General features: G+C 44.1%; 1 protein-coding gene across 30 annotated transcripts in view; it reads right to left on the bottom strand.

Annotated features, from left to right (window-relative positions):
• Positions 1 to 16615, bottom strand: part of Dock9 (dedicator of cytokinesis 9) — a 269995-nt gene that overhangs the window by 111164 nt on the left and 142216 nt on the right. For all 30 annotated transcript variants that reach the window (XM_037208305.1, XM_028868260.2, XM_028868248.2 and 27 more), the window contains exons 4-9: positions 14087 to 14169; positions 11819 to 11888; positions 10097 to 10192; positions 9181 to 9315; positions 3964 to 4138; positions 2014 to 2081 (exon numbers count right to left, since the gene is read on the bottom strand). In XM_037208305.1, coding sequence (XP_037064200.1) covers positions 2014 to 2081; positions 3964 to 4138; positions 9181 to 9315; positions 10097 to 10192; positions 11819 to 11888; positions 14087 to 14169 — 627 coding nt within the window. The remainder of the gene's footprint in view (positions 1 to 2013; positions 2082 to 3963; positions 4139 to 9180; positions 9316 to 10096; positions 10193 to 11818; positions 11889 to 14086; positions 14170 to 16615) is intronic.

The raw sequence follows: 16615 nt of genomic DNA, 5'->3' as shown, positions 1-16615 counted from the left end.
GACTGCATCAATGTGCTGCTTCAAAAAACTGAAAATCAAACAAGTTCAAGCATGTTGCTGTGGGAACCTCTGAGCACTCAGAAACAGGATACTTGTATGGGAGTCAACTGATACCCAGACTTCCTAACAAGACGGGGTGAGGGGTATAGCTCAGTGACAGAGTACTGGTCTACCATATGCAAGGCCCTGGGTTTCAGCAAAACACACACACACACACACACACACACACACACACACACACACACACACAGAGGACTAGCATGAAAATAAACACAGAAGCCAAAACTCCTCCAGGCCGGGCAGAGGTTACAATGGGAGGCTCTAAAGTTAACTTTAATGGGCAGGTGCTAAAAAGATTCTGTGGAAATAGCTAAGTCCTGAAGAAAAACAGTACTCTACAATCCCAGCCAGGAAGGAGATTTATATTTGAGAAGAACCATGTCATCCAGGGAGAAAGGTCAATGCTGAATGCCAGTCTATTTGCAATCCTATAGAGACACACCGTGTTTCTATTATAGTGTTTATCATGTGGTGTGTACAGTCACCATTTCACTTTACTATAATAAAAAAAGAAAGGCAATAACACAAAGACGATAGAGGGACAGTGAAGACAAAGACATCACTCTCCTCTTAAAAAGAATCATGCACAGACGCACACACAGGAGATCAGGACAAGGATATTCATTGTAGCATTGTTCAGAATAAGAAAAATGGAAATAGCCCAAGAGTTAAAGTGTTTATACAGTGCAATAAAAATGACTGACCAGATCTGTACCCAAAACTAGGTTAAATGTGATATTATTGAACACCGGTGCAAAATAAACAAATGAACACACAAAGCACCACCCAGGATCTTTATGGTAAATGTGTTTGTAAAAACACAAAACAAAAGGAAAGTAAAATACATCACAGTGGATGCTCAAGGGACGGTGGCAGGGAGGAGGACGGGAGCAAAGGCGGTGTTTAGAGGAACTGCCAATGGTCACTGAAGTTATGTTTTAAATACATATGCGAATGAGGGAATATGGCGGCACAGGGCTCTGGGCAGTGGAGACACGGTGCTTTTGTTTTTTCTTGTGCTTTTCAGTAACTCTGGGGTTTTTCAAAATTACAAAATGCATGAAGAACCTGGCTTTGTAGTTGTTTTCTTACATATTGTTTGTTTTGGGTGACCCAGGAACACATTCTGTAACTTCAGCAGCTCCTCTTTAGTAAGTGACGAAATTACCACAATCCACAATCATTCTCTGGGGAACTGTGGCTATTAATTTGAGTAAGATAGGGTGCCCAAATGTGCTGGCTCCTTGACACAACCTGGGTCATCTGAGAAAAAGGAGCCTCAGTGGAGACAATGCCTCCACCAGACTGGACTGTGGGCCAGCCTGTGGTACATTTTCTTGATTGGAATGGGAGGGCCCAGCTCACTTTGGACAGTGCTACCCTGGGCTGGTGGTCCTGGGTGCCATAAGAAAGAGACTGAGAAAGCCATGAGAATGCCGGTAAGCAGCACCCCTCCATGGCCTCTGCTTCAGTTCCTGCCTCCAGTTTGCTGCACTGAGTTCCTGCCCTGACTTCTTCCCTCAGTGATGGACTGTGACCTAAGAGCTGTAAGCTGAAATAAACCTTTTCTTCCCCAAGCTGTTTTTGGTCATAGTGTTTTTCACAGAAATAGAAACATTAACTAAGACACCAATGAACATAATTTAAGTGAGAGGAGCCTGAATAAGAGAGAATACTAGGTATATATGGGCATGTATTTTGGTTATTTCTTCAATATTTATGCTGACATATTAAATACAATGGTGGCATCTTAAAAATAGCAACATACTTTGTAAGGCATTTTCTGGAAAATAGACTGAAATGTCCCTAGTGTATAATAATTGCCATCCCCTCACATTCACATCAGGAAGCAGACAGAGACAATCACACCATCAGCGTTATTATTATAAGAGAGCATTGAAATGAGAAACATTTAGCATTCAGTCAAGAGTGGGAATATTAGGATGACCTCACCTTGGCAAGTTCAGGCAGGTAACTATCCAAACCAGAACCGGAACCTTCCAGTTTGCTTTGTTCATCATCTAAATGACAAAAAAGATCTACTGAGTCATGTGTAGTTGAAGCTTCTTATTTAATATGAGCAAAGAAACCCGAATGTAGTGGTTCTTAAGTCTGAAAGAACATTCCAAACAGCTCAGGGCTTTGGAATGACACTGATGGCCAAGTCTAGCAAGGAAAGTGGTGACACTCAAGACCTTGTACAGCTAGATTCCCCATCCTAAATTTCTCCCCCACACTAGAACGTATGTTAGCTATACGGAACATCCTTCCTATCTACCTCCCCAACACTAGAACTCATGTTAGCTGTGTGTAACATCCTTCACAGCTCCCCCCCACACACTAAAACTTATGTTAGCTGTGTGCAACATCCTTCACAGCCACCTCCCTAACACTAGAACTCATGTTAGCTGTGTGTAACATCCTTCACAGCTCCCCCCCACACACTAGAACTCATGTTAGCTGTGTGTAACATCCTTCACAGCTCCCCCACACACACTAGAACTCATGTTAGCTGTGTGTAACATCCTTCACAGCTCCCACACACACACTAGAACTCATGTTAGCTGTGTGTAACATCCTTCACAGCTCCCCCCCACACACTAGAACTCATGTTAGCTGTGTGTAACATCCTTCACAGCTCCCCCACACACACTAGAACTCATGTTAGCTGTGTGTAACATCCTTCACAGCTCCCCCCACACACACTAAAACTTATGTTAGCTGTGTGCAACATCCTTCACAGCCACCTCCCTAACACTAGAACTCATGTTAGCTGTATGCAACATCCTTCATAACCCCTTCACACACTAGAACTTGTTAGCTGTGTGCAACATCCTTCACAGACACCCCCCCCACACACACACACACACTAGAACTTAGGTTAGCTGTGTGCAACATCTTCACAGACACCCCACACACACACACACACTAGAACTTAGGTTAGCTGTGTGCAACATTCTTCACAGTCACACCCAATCAGAAGCTTTGGTTAGATCAAGAAAATAGTATTTTGGCTTTTTTCAAACTCTCAGGTAATTTGGGGAACAACCTGAGTTGTTCACTTATGGGCTTGAAGTACAATATGAACATACATCAAAAACACAGCTGATTCCCTGTAATTTAGAGTCAGGTTACTATCCATCTTTATCTTGAAAATCTCAGAAGGTAATACCAACAACAGTAGTAACTTTCTTTAAAGACAAGATTCCGTGCCAATGGCTAGAGCCACACTTTTAAGCTTACTCATTCCATCGGTAATTTTCTTTTCAATTATCCCCACACACACACACACAATTTTTATTTTCTCTTAAAGACAGGCTGTCATGTAGCCCAGGCTAGACTTGAACTTACTAGTAGTCAAGGATGACCTTAAACTTCTGATCCTCCTGCCTTGATCTCCTAAATGTTAGGATTACAGGTGTATACTACCACACAAGGTTTATGCAGTACTGGGAACCTAAGGTTTCATACATGAAAGGCAAGAACTCTACCAACTGAACTACATCCCTAGCTCTTATTTCCATTTTCAAGTAAAAACTGAAATTCAGAAAACATAAGCAGCTTGTGCAAGGTCACACAGCTAAAAGTGATATTCTTGGGCCTCACATCCAGGCCTGCCTCCCTATACCATGGTTGTTCACATGCCACACAAACATCATCAAAGTATTAATTCTTTTTGTTTGTTTTATTTTTTTGAGACAGGAGCTCACTATGTAGCTCCAGTTAACCTACAACTCCCTAGACAGTTGGCTGCCACCTCAAAACCTGTGTCTCTTACCTTTGTTCCCCCACAGGCTGGAATTATAGGTAATCCTCATGCCTGGCTTCAGGGAAGTAAAATCTAACACAATAAAAATCTTTGAAAATGGCTCCCATCTCCCCATCTCTCGCGGAACTACCCACCTTCATGAGCGTCCCCATTTCGCTTTTCTTGCATTGCAGCTTCAAAGTTGAGCTGGAGGATCTTGTTGAGAACCGTGACCCACTCCTCCATCTCCGCCTCACTGTCTGCTGCCAGAAGGTAACTGCTTTTGTCCTGCATCTTGAGCTCAAAAGCAAAGCGCCGGACTCTGTTGTTCTGTGATGGAAACAGGTAAAAGAGACACATTGGGAAGTAGCTCAGGATAATCTGCCCTATCTGTTAAAGGTGCCATCTTCTCAGCTCTCCGATACTACTTTAAAACTGCAAACTCCCTCCCTATGAACCCTCATCATAGACCACCTTCTCCACCTTTAACCTTCCCATTTGATTAATTACCTATTTTTTAAAACTAAAATATTTTTAGTTTATGTATATGAGTGCTTTGTCTGTGGTATCTATGTATACTATGTGTGTGGCTTGTCCCAGAGGAGGTCAGAAGAGAATACCAGATCTCCTGGAAGTGGAGTTACAGATGGTTGTGAGCCACCATATACATGCTGGGAATTGAACCGGGGTCCTCTGCAAAAGCAGTACATGCTGGGACTGGAGAGGTGGCTCAGTGATTAAGAACATTTGCTGCTTTCTCTCTCTTTGTTCAATTTTAAGGTTTATTTTTATTATTTTTGATTATATTTCCATGTGTGTATGTGCATGTGAGTGCAGGTGCCCATGGAGGCCAGAGGCATCAGATCTCCTGGAGCTGGAGTTACAGACACTTATGAGCCAGTTAACATGGGTAATGGGAACCAAACTTGTACTCTTAACCACTGAGCCATCTTTCAGGCCTCATTACCTTTCTTCTCTATTTAATTTATGTATTACTTGTCCCCTGCAATGGCACAGAAATCCCTCAAGGAGAAAGGTTATCCATTCTCTTTATTTAATGTTACATCCATGATCTTTAAAGCAATGTCTGGCACACAGTGGGCATTTGAAAAATAGCTGAATCTATGAAATCTCACATGTAAATGTTATATTCAATTACTTAAAAAAAAATCAAGTTGTGCTCCACCATTGCCTTTCTAAAAGCTAACTACTATCTACCAATCAGTTCTGCTTACTTCCCTGGAACTTTTCCATCATTTATTAATCCTAAAAGTATGTGGACTCTGTCTCCAGTTTGCATGTCCATTATGGGATGGAAGGAAGATAAGTTAAGTGTAGACCAAGGTTAGTCCACGTCAGTGCTGCTCACATTCGAGTCCATCATTCTTTTCACAAGGGACTATTCTATGTACTGTACTATGTTTGGCAGCATCCCAGTCTCCACCTATCACATGTCAGTGGGACAGCTATGAGTCAAAAACATCTCCAGACACCGACAAATATATCCTAGAGACAAACACTCCAGGCTAACCACACTAGACAGAGATTCATCTCTGAAGAACAGTCCGCACAGGCTGAAGGGGGAGGTGTCACAATCCCCCTCTGACTGCTGAGCAGGCAGACTGTCTCGACACCCAACTATCTGCAGTTCAAGGATGCTGCACAGTGTAGTGCCCAGGCACAAGGTGACCTAAGGGCCATCATTTCTGCAGCACAGTTTTTAGAAGCCTGAAGCTAAATGCTTCTTTGGGTAAGGCCATACGAACCACCATGGGCTCAGTAACTGCCACCTCAGGTCTCACTTAAATGCAAAGGTAGGAATTGAGAAGGAGCGAAAGCTGGGAATGAAGGACTTTTCTCTGTGTACTGGGGAATCACCTATTCCTCAAACACACAAAAGTCAAGTAAAAGCACTAGGCCTTGAGTCTAAGTGATCCTTTCAGAGAGCCATTTTCTTCATCTGCAGTACAAGTCTAATGGACCAACTCCTGTGGCTTTAAAATACTGTTAGGGTTTAAGACTTAAGTTCTCTTTCAGGTCTACCTGGAAACTTTCCCCTTAGGCATTTCTTTTCATTCATAGCAGTAATCAGCTATTATTTCAAATAACATCCAAAGACGGGTGCGGCATGAGAGGGTAGGGAAATGTGTTAGCATAGCCTATATATTTATATGAAGAGCTCCTAATGCGGGGGCCGACAGAGGGGTGTGGGAGGGGCATGTGAGAGGGTAGAAAAGTGTGTTAACATACAATATATACTTATATGTAGATCTCCTTAAGGAACACAATACCATGAACAGTAAATACACATGATCAAAATTAAAAAGCAAACATCCCAAAGTATTGTTTTTTTTCCTCAAAACCATTTAAATCACAACTTTTTGTTTCTTTTTGTTGTTGTTGTTTGAGACAGGGTCTCATGTAAGGCAGGCTGCTCTCAAACCCCCTAGGTAGCCAGGAAAGACTTGAAACTCTGGGACTTCTTGCCTCCACCTCAAGTGCTAGGACTTCCAGTGTATGCTACCATAGATGGGCTTAACTTACAACCTTTGATGCTCAGCTTCAAACAGGTGAGATAAAAAGGAAATTAGTCTTTTGAAGACTTATATGCAGTTCAGCAAATGAGAAATGCTATGAGCTACATATGCAAAAAGAATCTGAAGGAAGAGATGGACACTGGGGTCAGACCTCAGAGTCTGAAATGCACCCATGAGGCTAGCAGCTTGATGAGAGCAATCCAACAATAAACATCTGTGCACTGTGTTGCAGACTTGCAACAGGACATTCTTGTCAAACAAAAAGAATTACTTCTTACTTCAAAATGAGGGTGGAAAAAACACATCTAGCTTTGCTTTCAACTATGTCAGAAAATTCAGCTAAAAAAGTAACTCCCAGGTCTTTCAACTTCACATAAATGAAACTTGAGCGTGGAAATCTGACGCAGGAAGCCAATAAACTCATTAATGAATCACTCTGATACTTACTTACAATTAATCAGCAAGCTTTGACATACTTTAATATACTCTGTTATTCACACTGGCAGCTTGTGGGGGAAGGTGCTGGCAGGGGATCCACCAGCTGATTGGCTGCTGGTAGGGGATCCACCAGCTGATTGGTTGTTGGCTGAAGATACTTTTTCAGGGACTGTGAAGTAATGCTACAGTCTTGAACTAGGGCTCAGACACATGCCCACCATTTGCAGTCTAAGGTCCTGCCCTGTGGCTTATGGGTTTCCAAAAATTAAACATGCCAAGATCTAACTAAAATTCCATTGTTCTGGCTGTTTTCAAAAGCTAGCAATGCTCATCTGGCTTCATCAGCTGTAGCAGGTGCTTCCTTTACTTTAGGTACCTGGCAGCTAGTTTGTCCCTGTCCCCAGCATCCCCACCTGCGGCATTCCCCATCTCTCCTGCCACACCCACACTTCTAACTTGGTGTGCTAATTTTCGCTTCTGACAAGGAGAGTCATAATTACCAGAGCACTGGACAAAATAGATGAAAACACTTTCTCAAATAAGGGTAGAGTCAATATGGCTATGATCTCCAACAGAAGAAAGATAAATGAACCCAATGACTTTAGCATCTGGCTAAGAGACTCAAACAGGGTCTTTGTCATCTTGTCAAAATAAAGCTACTGACCAAATCTCATGAAGACAGGCAGACAGAACATATTGGAAGTCTCTAGAATGAGCTACAAGTGCAAGACATCAGGTGGACAAACACTGTAGAATCCTCAGATCCCACATCTGTTATGTCTAGTTTCTATCCGCATACCTACCTTAACAAAAAAAGTCTGCCAATTAATAAATAAAATCCAAGACAGAGCAACCTAGACTTCAGAAAATGAAAGACGAGATCAGGGGCCAGGGAGATCTCAGCAGGTAAAGGCGCTTGCCTCACAGATGTGGCACCCTGGACTTGATCCGGAGGCCCCATCCAGTGGTGGAAGGCGAGGCTGTTCTCCAACGGCCATGTGTGCTGTGGGATTCACCACCACCTCAACCCCTCACAACAATGAGTATCTTTTTAAATTACAAAGAGGTGATCATAAAAAACAGAAAGCAAGAACTCCAGCAGATGTCCCTAAACACAATGGTGATGAGAAGATGCTGTAATGCCTTTGATGTTCTGAGGTCAAAAAACTTCTTGAGATTTCTAAAAAATGAGCCAAGTACAACTAGAATAAAAGGTATTTGCAGATAGAGTAAATAAAAATGTATCATTTTGTATAAAGTTTCTTAGGCAGCTACTAGACTCTAGTAACTAGAGGGTGTCTCCTCCAAAATAAAAATTTTAAAAATCACAATAAAAAGGAGGAAAACAGGCTGGAGAAACAGGTCACCTGGTAGAGTGCTCTCCCAGCATGCCCGAGGCCAGGGCTCCATCCCCAGGGTGCTCAGGCGTAGGAGGTGGTGCATGGCCGCCTCCGCAGCACGTGGGAGGTGGAGGGAGGAGGATCAGAAGGTCCACTCACCCTCCACTTGTCTTGAGGCCTAGACTACACGAGGCTCTGTCTCAGGAAGGAGCAGAGAACGCGACATGGCAGGGAAGGTGAAGAGAAGAAAGGGTGTCCAGGACAGCGGCCCTGCAGGTGGGAACCGCCACGGCCCAGAAGGGAGCAGGAAGGCGAGGCTCTAACATTCTACCTCCCTGTTGGGGGGTCCAGGACTGAGGTGCAGGGGTGCAGGGGTGCAGCACTTCTAGCAGTACACTTCAGCCCTTCTCTGTTCAATGAGGTGAGCGTCTTCACCAGAGGATGGAGATGCAATTGAACTTTAGGTAAGAATGTAAACACCCAAACAAAAGACCCATGGTCAAACCCAAGAGCTACGTCAGCTACGTCCCGGACTTCTCCAGAGGCTTCTCTGGTGATGCTGAATCCATTTACTATCTAGTTGACAGGGGGAGTGTTAACTGGTCACAGAGCCCCTCTGTCTGAGGGCCTCAGAAGGAAGGCATTCACATTCTTCATTCCGAGATTCCTCGGGCAGATTCTGAAGAATCAGGGTGTTTGTGTTTTACACACTGTGAATTGTGAAATGGAACAAGTCTCCATGTTAGAAAGCAAACGTCCCAGTTCGGTGGGTTTTACTACGCGGCCCAGGCTGGCCTTGAACTTAAGATCCCCCTCTGCCTCATTCTCTGTCATCATGCCCAAGTTTTAAACACAAAACCTCGCACACTGCAGGGCTCCTGCCTACTACAGTATCCTGCCATCTTCAGAATGATGAAAAGTAAGCTTTGTTTTCAGGTTAGGTATTATGTTTCTACCCTAATTACACCATGTTTGGAAGCATTTCCCTGAATCTGCTCATTCTTGCATAGTATCGCTGCAGACCAGAAACCTAAATAAAAATTCTTTTCATACTCACCTGAATCACACCCATGCAGGAATCTAGGAATATGGATCCTTTGGGTTCTTTGGAGATCTTTTCATCTTTATAAAAATTCAGATTATAGGATCCATCACCGAGTTGAATCAGGTGGAAAAACCGCCTCTTAAATGACTGAAAACAAAACAAACAAACAGAGACAGTTCTTCTTTCTAAATGGACAGTGGGGACGGATAAGCCACTAGGACTCTTGAGGAATTCTGTAACCCCAGTGGGAGTCTAGCCAATGCTGCTGGTAACAGGCCTGGCTGCAGGAAGATCCCCCACCATGGTTCATGGTCTTCCTGCCTATCTGTCTTAAGAAGGTGTCACCATCATCCATGGGTCACTGTTTCTCACCCACAGAGCTTGAGATTTTACGGAACCACCCAAAGGTAGGGGAAAAGTTCCACCCTTGAGACAGAGATGCTCTCAACCGCCCAAGTTCCTCACTCATACAACAGGGATGTCTTTTGAGCCTCGGGATTCTGGTAGTCAGCACTCCCCTGGGTTACTTCCCATCTCTGTGCTCACCTCACCTTCTTCTCACTGTTTCTTTTCTCCTTAAGATTCACCCTGGCCTCTCCTGCATAATTTCTTAAACTACTTTTACTTTTAAAAAAAAAAAAAATTTAACTATGTGTCTGTGCCTGTGTGTGGGTATGCATATAGAAATGCTGGTGCCTGTGGAGGCCAGAGGTGTGGGATACCCCTGGAGCTGGAGTTACAGGCAGTCGTGAGCTGCCTGGTAGGGGTAGTGGGGTTTGAACTCAGGTCCTTTAGAAGGAAAGCATCTTAGGAGCCTGACAATATCCCTTTTGTGGGGAAAAACGGCACGCCTGTTCACCTTGTGCAGTATGCTCGAGCCAGAGTAGCAAGGTTTATGTGAGGGAGAAGCAGGGTGACGCCCTCTTACCCTCATGGTCACGCTGATCGCACTGTTCATGTTGCCTTTGTACAGCCAGCCATGTTTGGTGAGCCCACCCTTCTGAGACCCCAGGGAAGCAGCATCCTAGGAGGTGAGGAAAATGCCACAACATCAATCCACTGCTTTACATAGATTATTTTCTGTGAGTTTCACCAATGGGAAAATCATTCCATCTGTTCACCACTACTCTACTGGGACACCAATGCCCCTGAGTCACACTGGAGTCCATTTGCAGTGAAGGAAAATGAGCCTAAACTTCCAGATATCCTGTTCTTTTAAGGTCAGGTTATTTCTGGCCAAATTTTTACTTTTGGGAATTTAATGAGCCGCAGAAACCACATACCACTCAGTTGAACTGCCTCACCCGGTTTCATGAAAAAAAGTTTTCAAACGACACTCCTCCGTGCTTAGAAGACAAAAGAAAATTCTTGAAATGCTTCCCAGAGGCTTGGTTCAGGGGAAGGTGAATAAAGAAAAGGAAAGACAAGGCAATGCAGGAAGGCATTGTAAAATGACCGGGTGAGGGGAAGGGAGGCCGGAGGAGGCAGGAGCTAGAATAAAAGTGTCTTCAAGCTCAGACCTACCCAGCGAGCTCTGGGTGTGAGCTGGTGGGCACTGGGCTGGTGCCTGTCCCAGCTGCAGCCAGCACACACAGCCACGGACAGCTATAAATGTGGCCCAACACAAATCGTTAAGCCACTGAACACTTTTTGACATTTTTTTTTTCTGTAACTTGGCTGCACAGCGTGTGGACTACACGGTGACAACATCAGCTTCCAGTGACAGAGGCTGCACACGCCGGGAGAGAGCGTAGACAGACAGAGGCAACATTGCCTGCAAATGGCCTCGGGTTTGGTGACAAAGCTGACCGCCATGGGAAGAAGGCCTGGCTCCAGCTTTGTTCCCAACCATTCACTGTCAGTATCCGTGGTATTCGCATTATTATCATTGGAATTGAGGAATCGTTTGCCCGCCAAGGGTTTCCGAAGCCCGGGGCACCTCTGCATGTGAACCTCCACTTGGGCCTCCCAGTCCTGTAATCAGCTCCTTTAAAAAAGACTGTGTGGCCCTGGCTGGCCTTAACTCACAGAGATCCACCTGCCTCTGCCCAGGGGGTGGTGGGATTAAAGGTGTTTACCGTGAGCCACATTAACTTTCTGAGAATTATTTCTAAAACAAGTTGCTCCATGAATATTAACTTCTAAAGATGGTTAATGCTGTACTCAGTGTACAGCTAAGGAAAGGGGGAAGGAGTCTAAACTCACGATGGGGATTCCCTTCCTGAGCAGACAACTGTAAGACCCCACACTCTTTCTACACTTCTCTAAGTACCTCTTTTCTCCAAGAGTTAGGGAGCTTATTAAAGTCAGCCTGCACTAAAACAGTCACTGGAGAAATAACCATTTTACTTCCACGGGCTGCCAGGGGAAGAGACCCTGTTGAAAAACTGTCTAAATTCAAGGTCTAAGATCTGATCCAAATCTTTGCAAATGATCTCAGAACAAAACACAAGTCAGAGAACATGAGGTGCTGAGCAGTCAAGATAAAGCAGGAACCTTAAGACAACCCAAAAATATATTTTAAAAAAATTCTTCCTTTGCTTCATTAAACATCCCAATTCCTGTTTGGGCTTAAGGTCGGCACGTCTCCCGAAGCCTGCACAATCAGAGACTCAAGCGAGAAGAGAGGCAGGAGAGAGCAGGAACCCACCTCATCTTTGTCGGCCTCCTCATCGACTTCATAGACGTGAACTGGAAGTTTATCCAACTTGGCCAGTTTGCTTGAAAAACAAGAAAGAAAACTTGCTTTGTAATTGCATAATCAATAGAGTCTATGTCTCCATCCATCAGAAGAGCCGCCCCATAACAAGCCCAACAGTGGCCCCTAGGGTAAAGAATAACGCCATCTATGCCCTTGCTTTTCAATGAGACAAGGGACCCCAGTCAAAGGTCCACACAGCACCGTAGACCTGTAGACCTGTAGAAATGGAGACACAGCTTGCTAGAGCTAGGAGGCCTATTAAATGGAAGAAATTGGATTGTGTACTAATTAGAAGACTTGGTGGGAAAAATTTAATATAAAATATGACAGAGAAAAGAATTAGGGGGTCACAGAATTTTAAGTGATTAATGATGGAGGGTGATGAAATAATTAATGATGGACAGTATTGACGACCACAGCAGCAGTAGCTGCAATCATGTGAATAGCTATGTGCTAGGCATGCTGGGTACTTTACACATGCCCTCTCACTTACTCATTTAAGCTGGTGGGAGACATTGTCAAACTACTAAGCAGGAGGAAACTGAGGCATATAGAGAGCAAAGCGAACCCAGACGAAACCCAGAGTCCGTAATCCCAATTACAATGCTCCATTCAGCTAGAAATTTTTATTAATGCTCAATGGCAAAATCAACCAACAGTTAAAATCTACCCCATAGGAAACAAAGAATACATGTAGTCAGTTATCTTTCAACATGGGGATAGTCTGAGCAAGACAAGGAAGGTAGATTTATTGGATTAAATAGGAATCATTCCCAAATCCCAAGTGAGAACTGGGGAACTATAGAGCTAAGGAGCCCATCCATGTGGAGAAAATAACATTGGCCGGGAGTTGTGATGTTTAAAAAGAGGTGATCAGGAAGTTGGCTGAACACTCTAAGGAGTGGCTGAGCCACACACATAGGAAAAACAAACAGCGAGGTCCAGTGAGAAAAGTACAAAGGGCTCAAAATCTCACAGACGCAACAAACCCAAGAACGCATTAATTTGGGTTCCCTAAGATTTTCAGTCGTGATAGTGACCCTGAGAACAGCTGTCTCCGTTTGCTCGGTTTCCAGCACCAATCACACTCCCCTTTGCAGCTGGGTTCGGAACACGTTGTTTTCTAACAGCCCTCTCCACCCGCTTCCCATGGTGACAAACCTATCCCAACACAATTGCTTTTGGTATGCTCTCAGTTAAAGTTTCAAAGCAGGCAAGGAATTGACCTGGAAAAACATTGTATCAGAGTTACTTTCTCAGAACAATATTTCTTTACTATAGATAGTCTTCACACGTTTCTTTTCCAAAATATTCTTTTGAAGAAACACACAGACACCTAAGATGGGTGGGGGGGAGGGAGGGAGAGAGGAAGGGAGAGAGAGAGAGAGAGAGAGGGAGAGAGAGAGAGAGAGAGAGAGAGAGAGAGAGAGAGAGAGAGAGAGAGAAACTATTCTCATGAATTAAGCTGGAACCAACCTAGGTGTCTGTCAACAGAGGAATGGATACATAAGATGAAATTGTTTTCAGCCCTAAAAAATGAATGCAACTGGAAATAGTCATATTACGGAAATTATACCCATCTCAGAAACACAAATACCTGCTTTCTCCCATATGTGGTGCCTAAATTTTATACAGATACATAAAAACCATGGAGGCATAGATGACATAAAAGAATGTGCCTGAAGATGTGGGGGCCAGGCAGGAATGGGGAGAGTGGTGGACAGCAGAGAACATGCTCACAGCACAGTGTATGCGTGTGAACATGTGATTATGATCCCAGGAGCGTGTGTGTGGACGTATGTCAATAAAAAGGAAGGTGTGAATATGAGAAAGTGGAAGGAGCATGTGAAAACTGAACAGTGGGAGGCAAAGGAGGATTGAAGATGATCAGAGTGTTATATACGTGGATGAAATGTCATGATGAAACTCATTGCTTCATAAAATTAATAAATGCTAACAAAACGTGGTCAGTCTAATAAACATAAAACCATACTGCAGAACATTTCAATACAGTGGCCTTATCTTTATACACTTTAGTGAAAACTTTCTGGCCTCCAAACAGAATTTCAGAACAGGATTAATCCACCTACATGTTCTCCTGCTGCCTACCCCATCAGAGTATGACACCCAGTCTCACGATCGTCTGTTCCCACATGACTCTGACTACGCAGACGGAGCCACACGTGTCCTCATGTGTCCATCTAACAAGTGACTCACCTCGGAAGCTGTCGAAAGTCTCCTGAGTAATCTTCATATTTATAGGTCACAAGATGCCAGTCAGAGTTGTAGGTTTTGATGCACTGTTCGGGATTTAGACAAACCAGAGAAACAAAGTCAGGTGACTTTCTGGGGAGTCAGACCCGAGAGACATATCAAAGTTCTGCCATCAATCATGGGCTGTCAAAATTCTACCTGCAGAGTCTCCCACAAGGTGTAAGACTTTGAACCAGTGAAACATGACCCTTGGGAAAAATGCTGTTTCAAGTTATTGATATTAATGATCTGACAGCAGCTTTTATATGGTGACATTGAAATAGCAATTACTATTCCTGGCTTATAGTCATTTGTTTTTATATAAAAAAAAAAGAGTTATGGTACTACGGCAGTTTGAAGGAGAATTGCCCCCCAGAGGCTCATATATTTAAATGTTTGGTCCCCAGTTGGTCTGCTTGTAAAAGATGAGGAGGTGTGGTTTTGTTGGAGTGTAGCCTTGTTGGAGGAGGTGTGTCACTGGAGGGTATAGAATTTTGAGATTTCAAAAGCCTGCACCATTCCCAAAGCCTCTCACTCAGGCTCATGCTTGTGAATCGAGATGGGCGTTCTCAGTGACTGCCTCCCACCATTCTCCCTGCCACACGGGTCATGGACTCTCCCTCTGAACTGTACGACCCCAATAAACTCTTCTATAAGCTACCTTGGTCCGGCAATGGGAGAGTTACTAAGAAGACTGCATTTATTTATTTGTCTGTGGGGAACGTGCTCACGTAGAGGCTGGAGGGCTCTAGCAGGCCTGGACTTGGCAAACATGGTGCAGGCTGGCCTTGCCCATCCCCCTTCCTTATAAACCACAGATTATATCCCTAAAGCTAGCCATCAAGGCCTGTTCCTCATTTGGACATTTTCTAACGCCAGACTAATTCCACAGGCTAACTACCGAAGTCCAGCAATCAAAAGCCCCTTTGGCTCACCTAATTAATGTGTGTGTGGAATAATCTTTTTGTACACTGTGAAGACGTGTCTCTCTGATTGGTTTGACAAAAAGCTGAACAGCCAATAGCTAGGCAGGCTTTGCTGGGCAGAGAGGACACTGGGAAGAAGAAGACGGAGACGCCAGGAGACACAGGGCACGCAGTATGGGCACTGCGGAGATGAGGTAATAAACCATGAGGCAGAAAGTAAGTTAATAGAAATGGGCTGATTTAAGTAATAAGAGCCAGTTGGAAACAAGCCTAAGCTATCGGCTGAGCTTTCATAATTTATAAGTATCTATGTTGTTTTTTTGTGAGCTGGTGGCCCAAAGAAAAACCCATTTACAAACATGTCCAATCAAAGCATAGCATAGCATCCTAGCCCACTCTAACAGAGACCTCTCCTTTTTCTCTTCTTAAAAATTACACCTACAAGGTCATTTGCTGCTTTTTTCTGAGTCAGAAAGCAGCTACTTTAACTTTTCTTCCCTACTTAATAAAGGATCTCTCTGTGAAAACAGGTGTTTGGGTGTGGTTTGTGCCTAATCCAGGGTCTGGGAGGGAGTCTCCACGGTGTGTGGGTCCTTTCAGAGGCTAGAGGACAACTTGCCAGAGTCAATGCTCTCCCTCCACCATATGGGTCTGGAGGGTCAAACTCAGGCCAGCATGCTTGGCAGCAGGTGCCTGTACCTGCTGACCATTAGCACATGGTTTGGGAAGAGGCCATGTGTCTTAAGTGCGTGAGCCTCAAGACCCTTTCGTGATGTTTACTAATAGAACTAGGGCTGTTAGTACTGTCACTTAAATCTATTCTTGGTTTTTCTTCACGTTCCTAAGTGACAGAGTGAGGTTATGAGGAGGAAAGATGTAGTAGACTCCAACTCACATGGCATCATGGCCTTTTTACCTCTGTGTGTGTGTGTGTGTGTGTGTGTGTGTGTGTGTGTGTGTGTGTGTGTACTGTATGGGGCACTCACTCCACTGCTAAGCTTCTTTTAATGACACTAGTGTTCATACACGACATCAGAACTTCCTCACTACATGATGACAAGGAGGGGCAGGGTGTCCTTCATCGCCCGTCTGGCATGTCGGCACCCATCTGAGGGCTGTGCAGTCTTAAGATGGACAAGGCTACATCAGTCAGATCTCCACATATGAATGAGTGGAATTTGGTAGCTGAAGGTCCAGCTTGTTAAAGTCGGCTTAGGTCATGTGAAATTCTAGATAGTTAGCTCTTGACATACACAAAACTGAGTACAGAAGAAGAGCATGTGAAAAGACATATTTGTGCTATGGGGGGGGGGGGGTTTAAATTGTCTGTGCCTAACGCTTTCGAACCAAGTCACTATTCTTGCTCTGGCTCATTTACACCCAGTGTTTTGTCTGTGCCACAGCCTCCACCCGGGCAGCCACCAACTCACAACAGTAATAACAATGGGTGCTGCTCTTTAATTTCTGTTTTTCTATGCCAGGCTTCACAGTGAGCAGCTCTGCTTGAAAAGATATGAAGGGAAGGGAGTGTGGGTGTTCTAGATTACTCTTTGGAGGCAGAATAAAC

Source organism: Peromyscus leucopus, chromosome 9 (assembly GCF_004664715.2).
Source record: "Peromyscus leucopus breed LL Stock chromosome 9, UCI_PerLeu_2.1, whole genome shotgun sequence".
Lineage (NCBI taxonomy): Eukaryota > Metazoa > Chordata > Mammalia > Rodentia > Cricetidae > Peromyscus > Peromyscus leucopus.
This window is presented reverse-complemented; position numbering and strand designations above follow the sequence as displayed.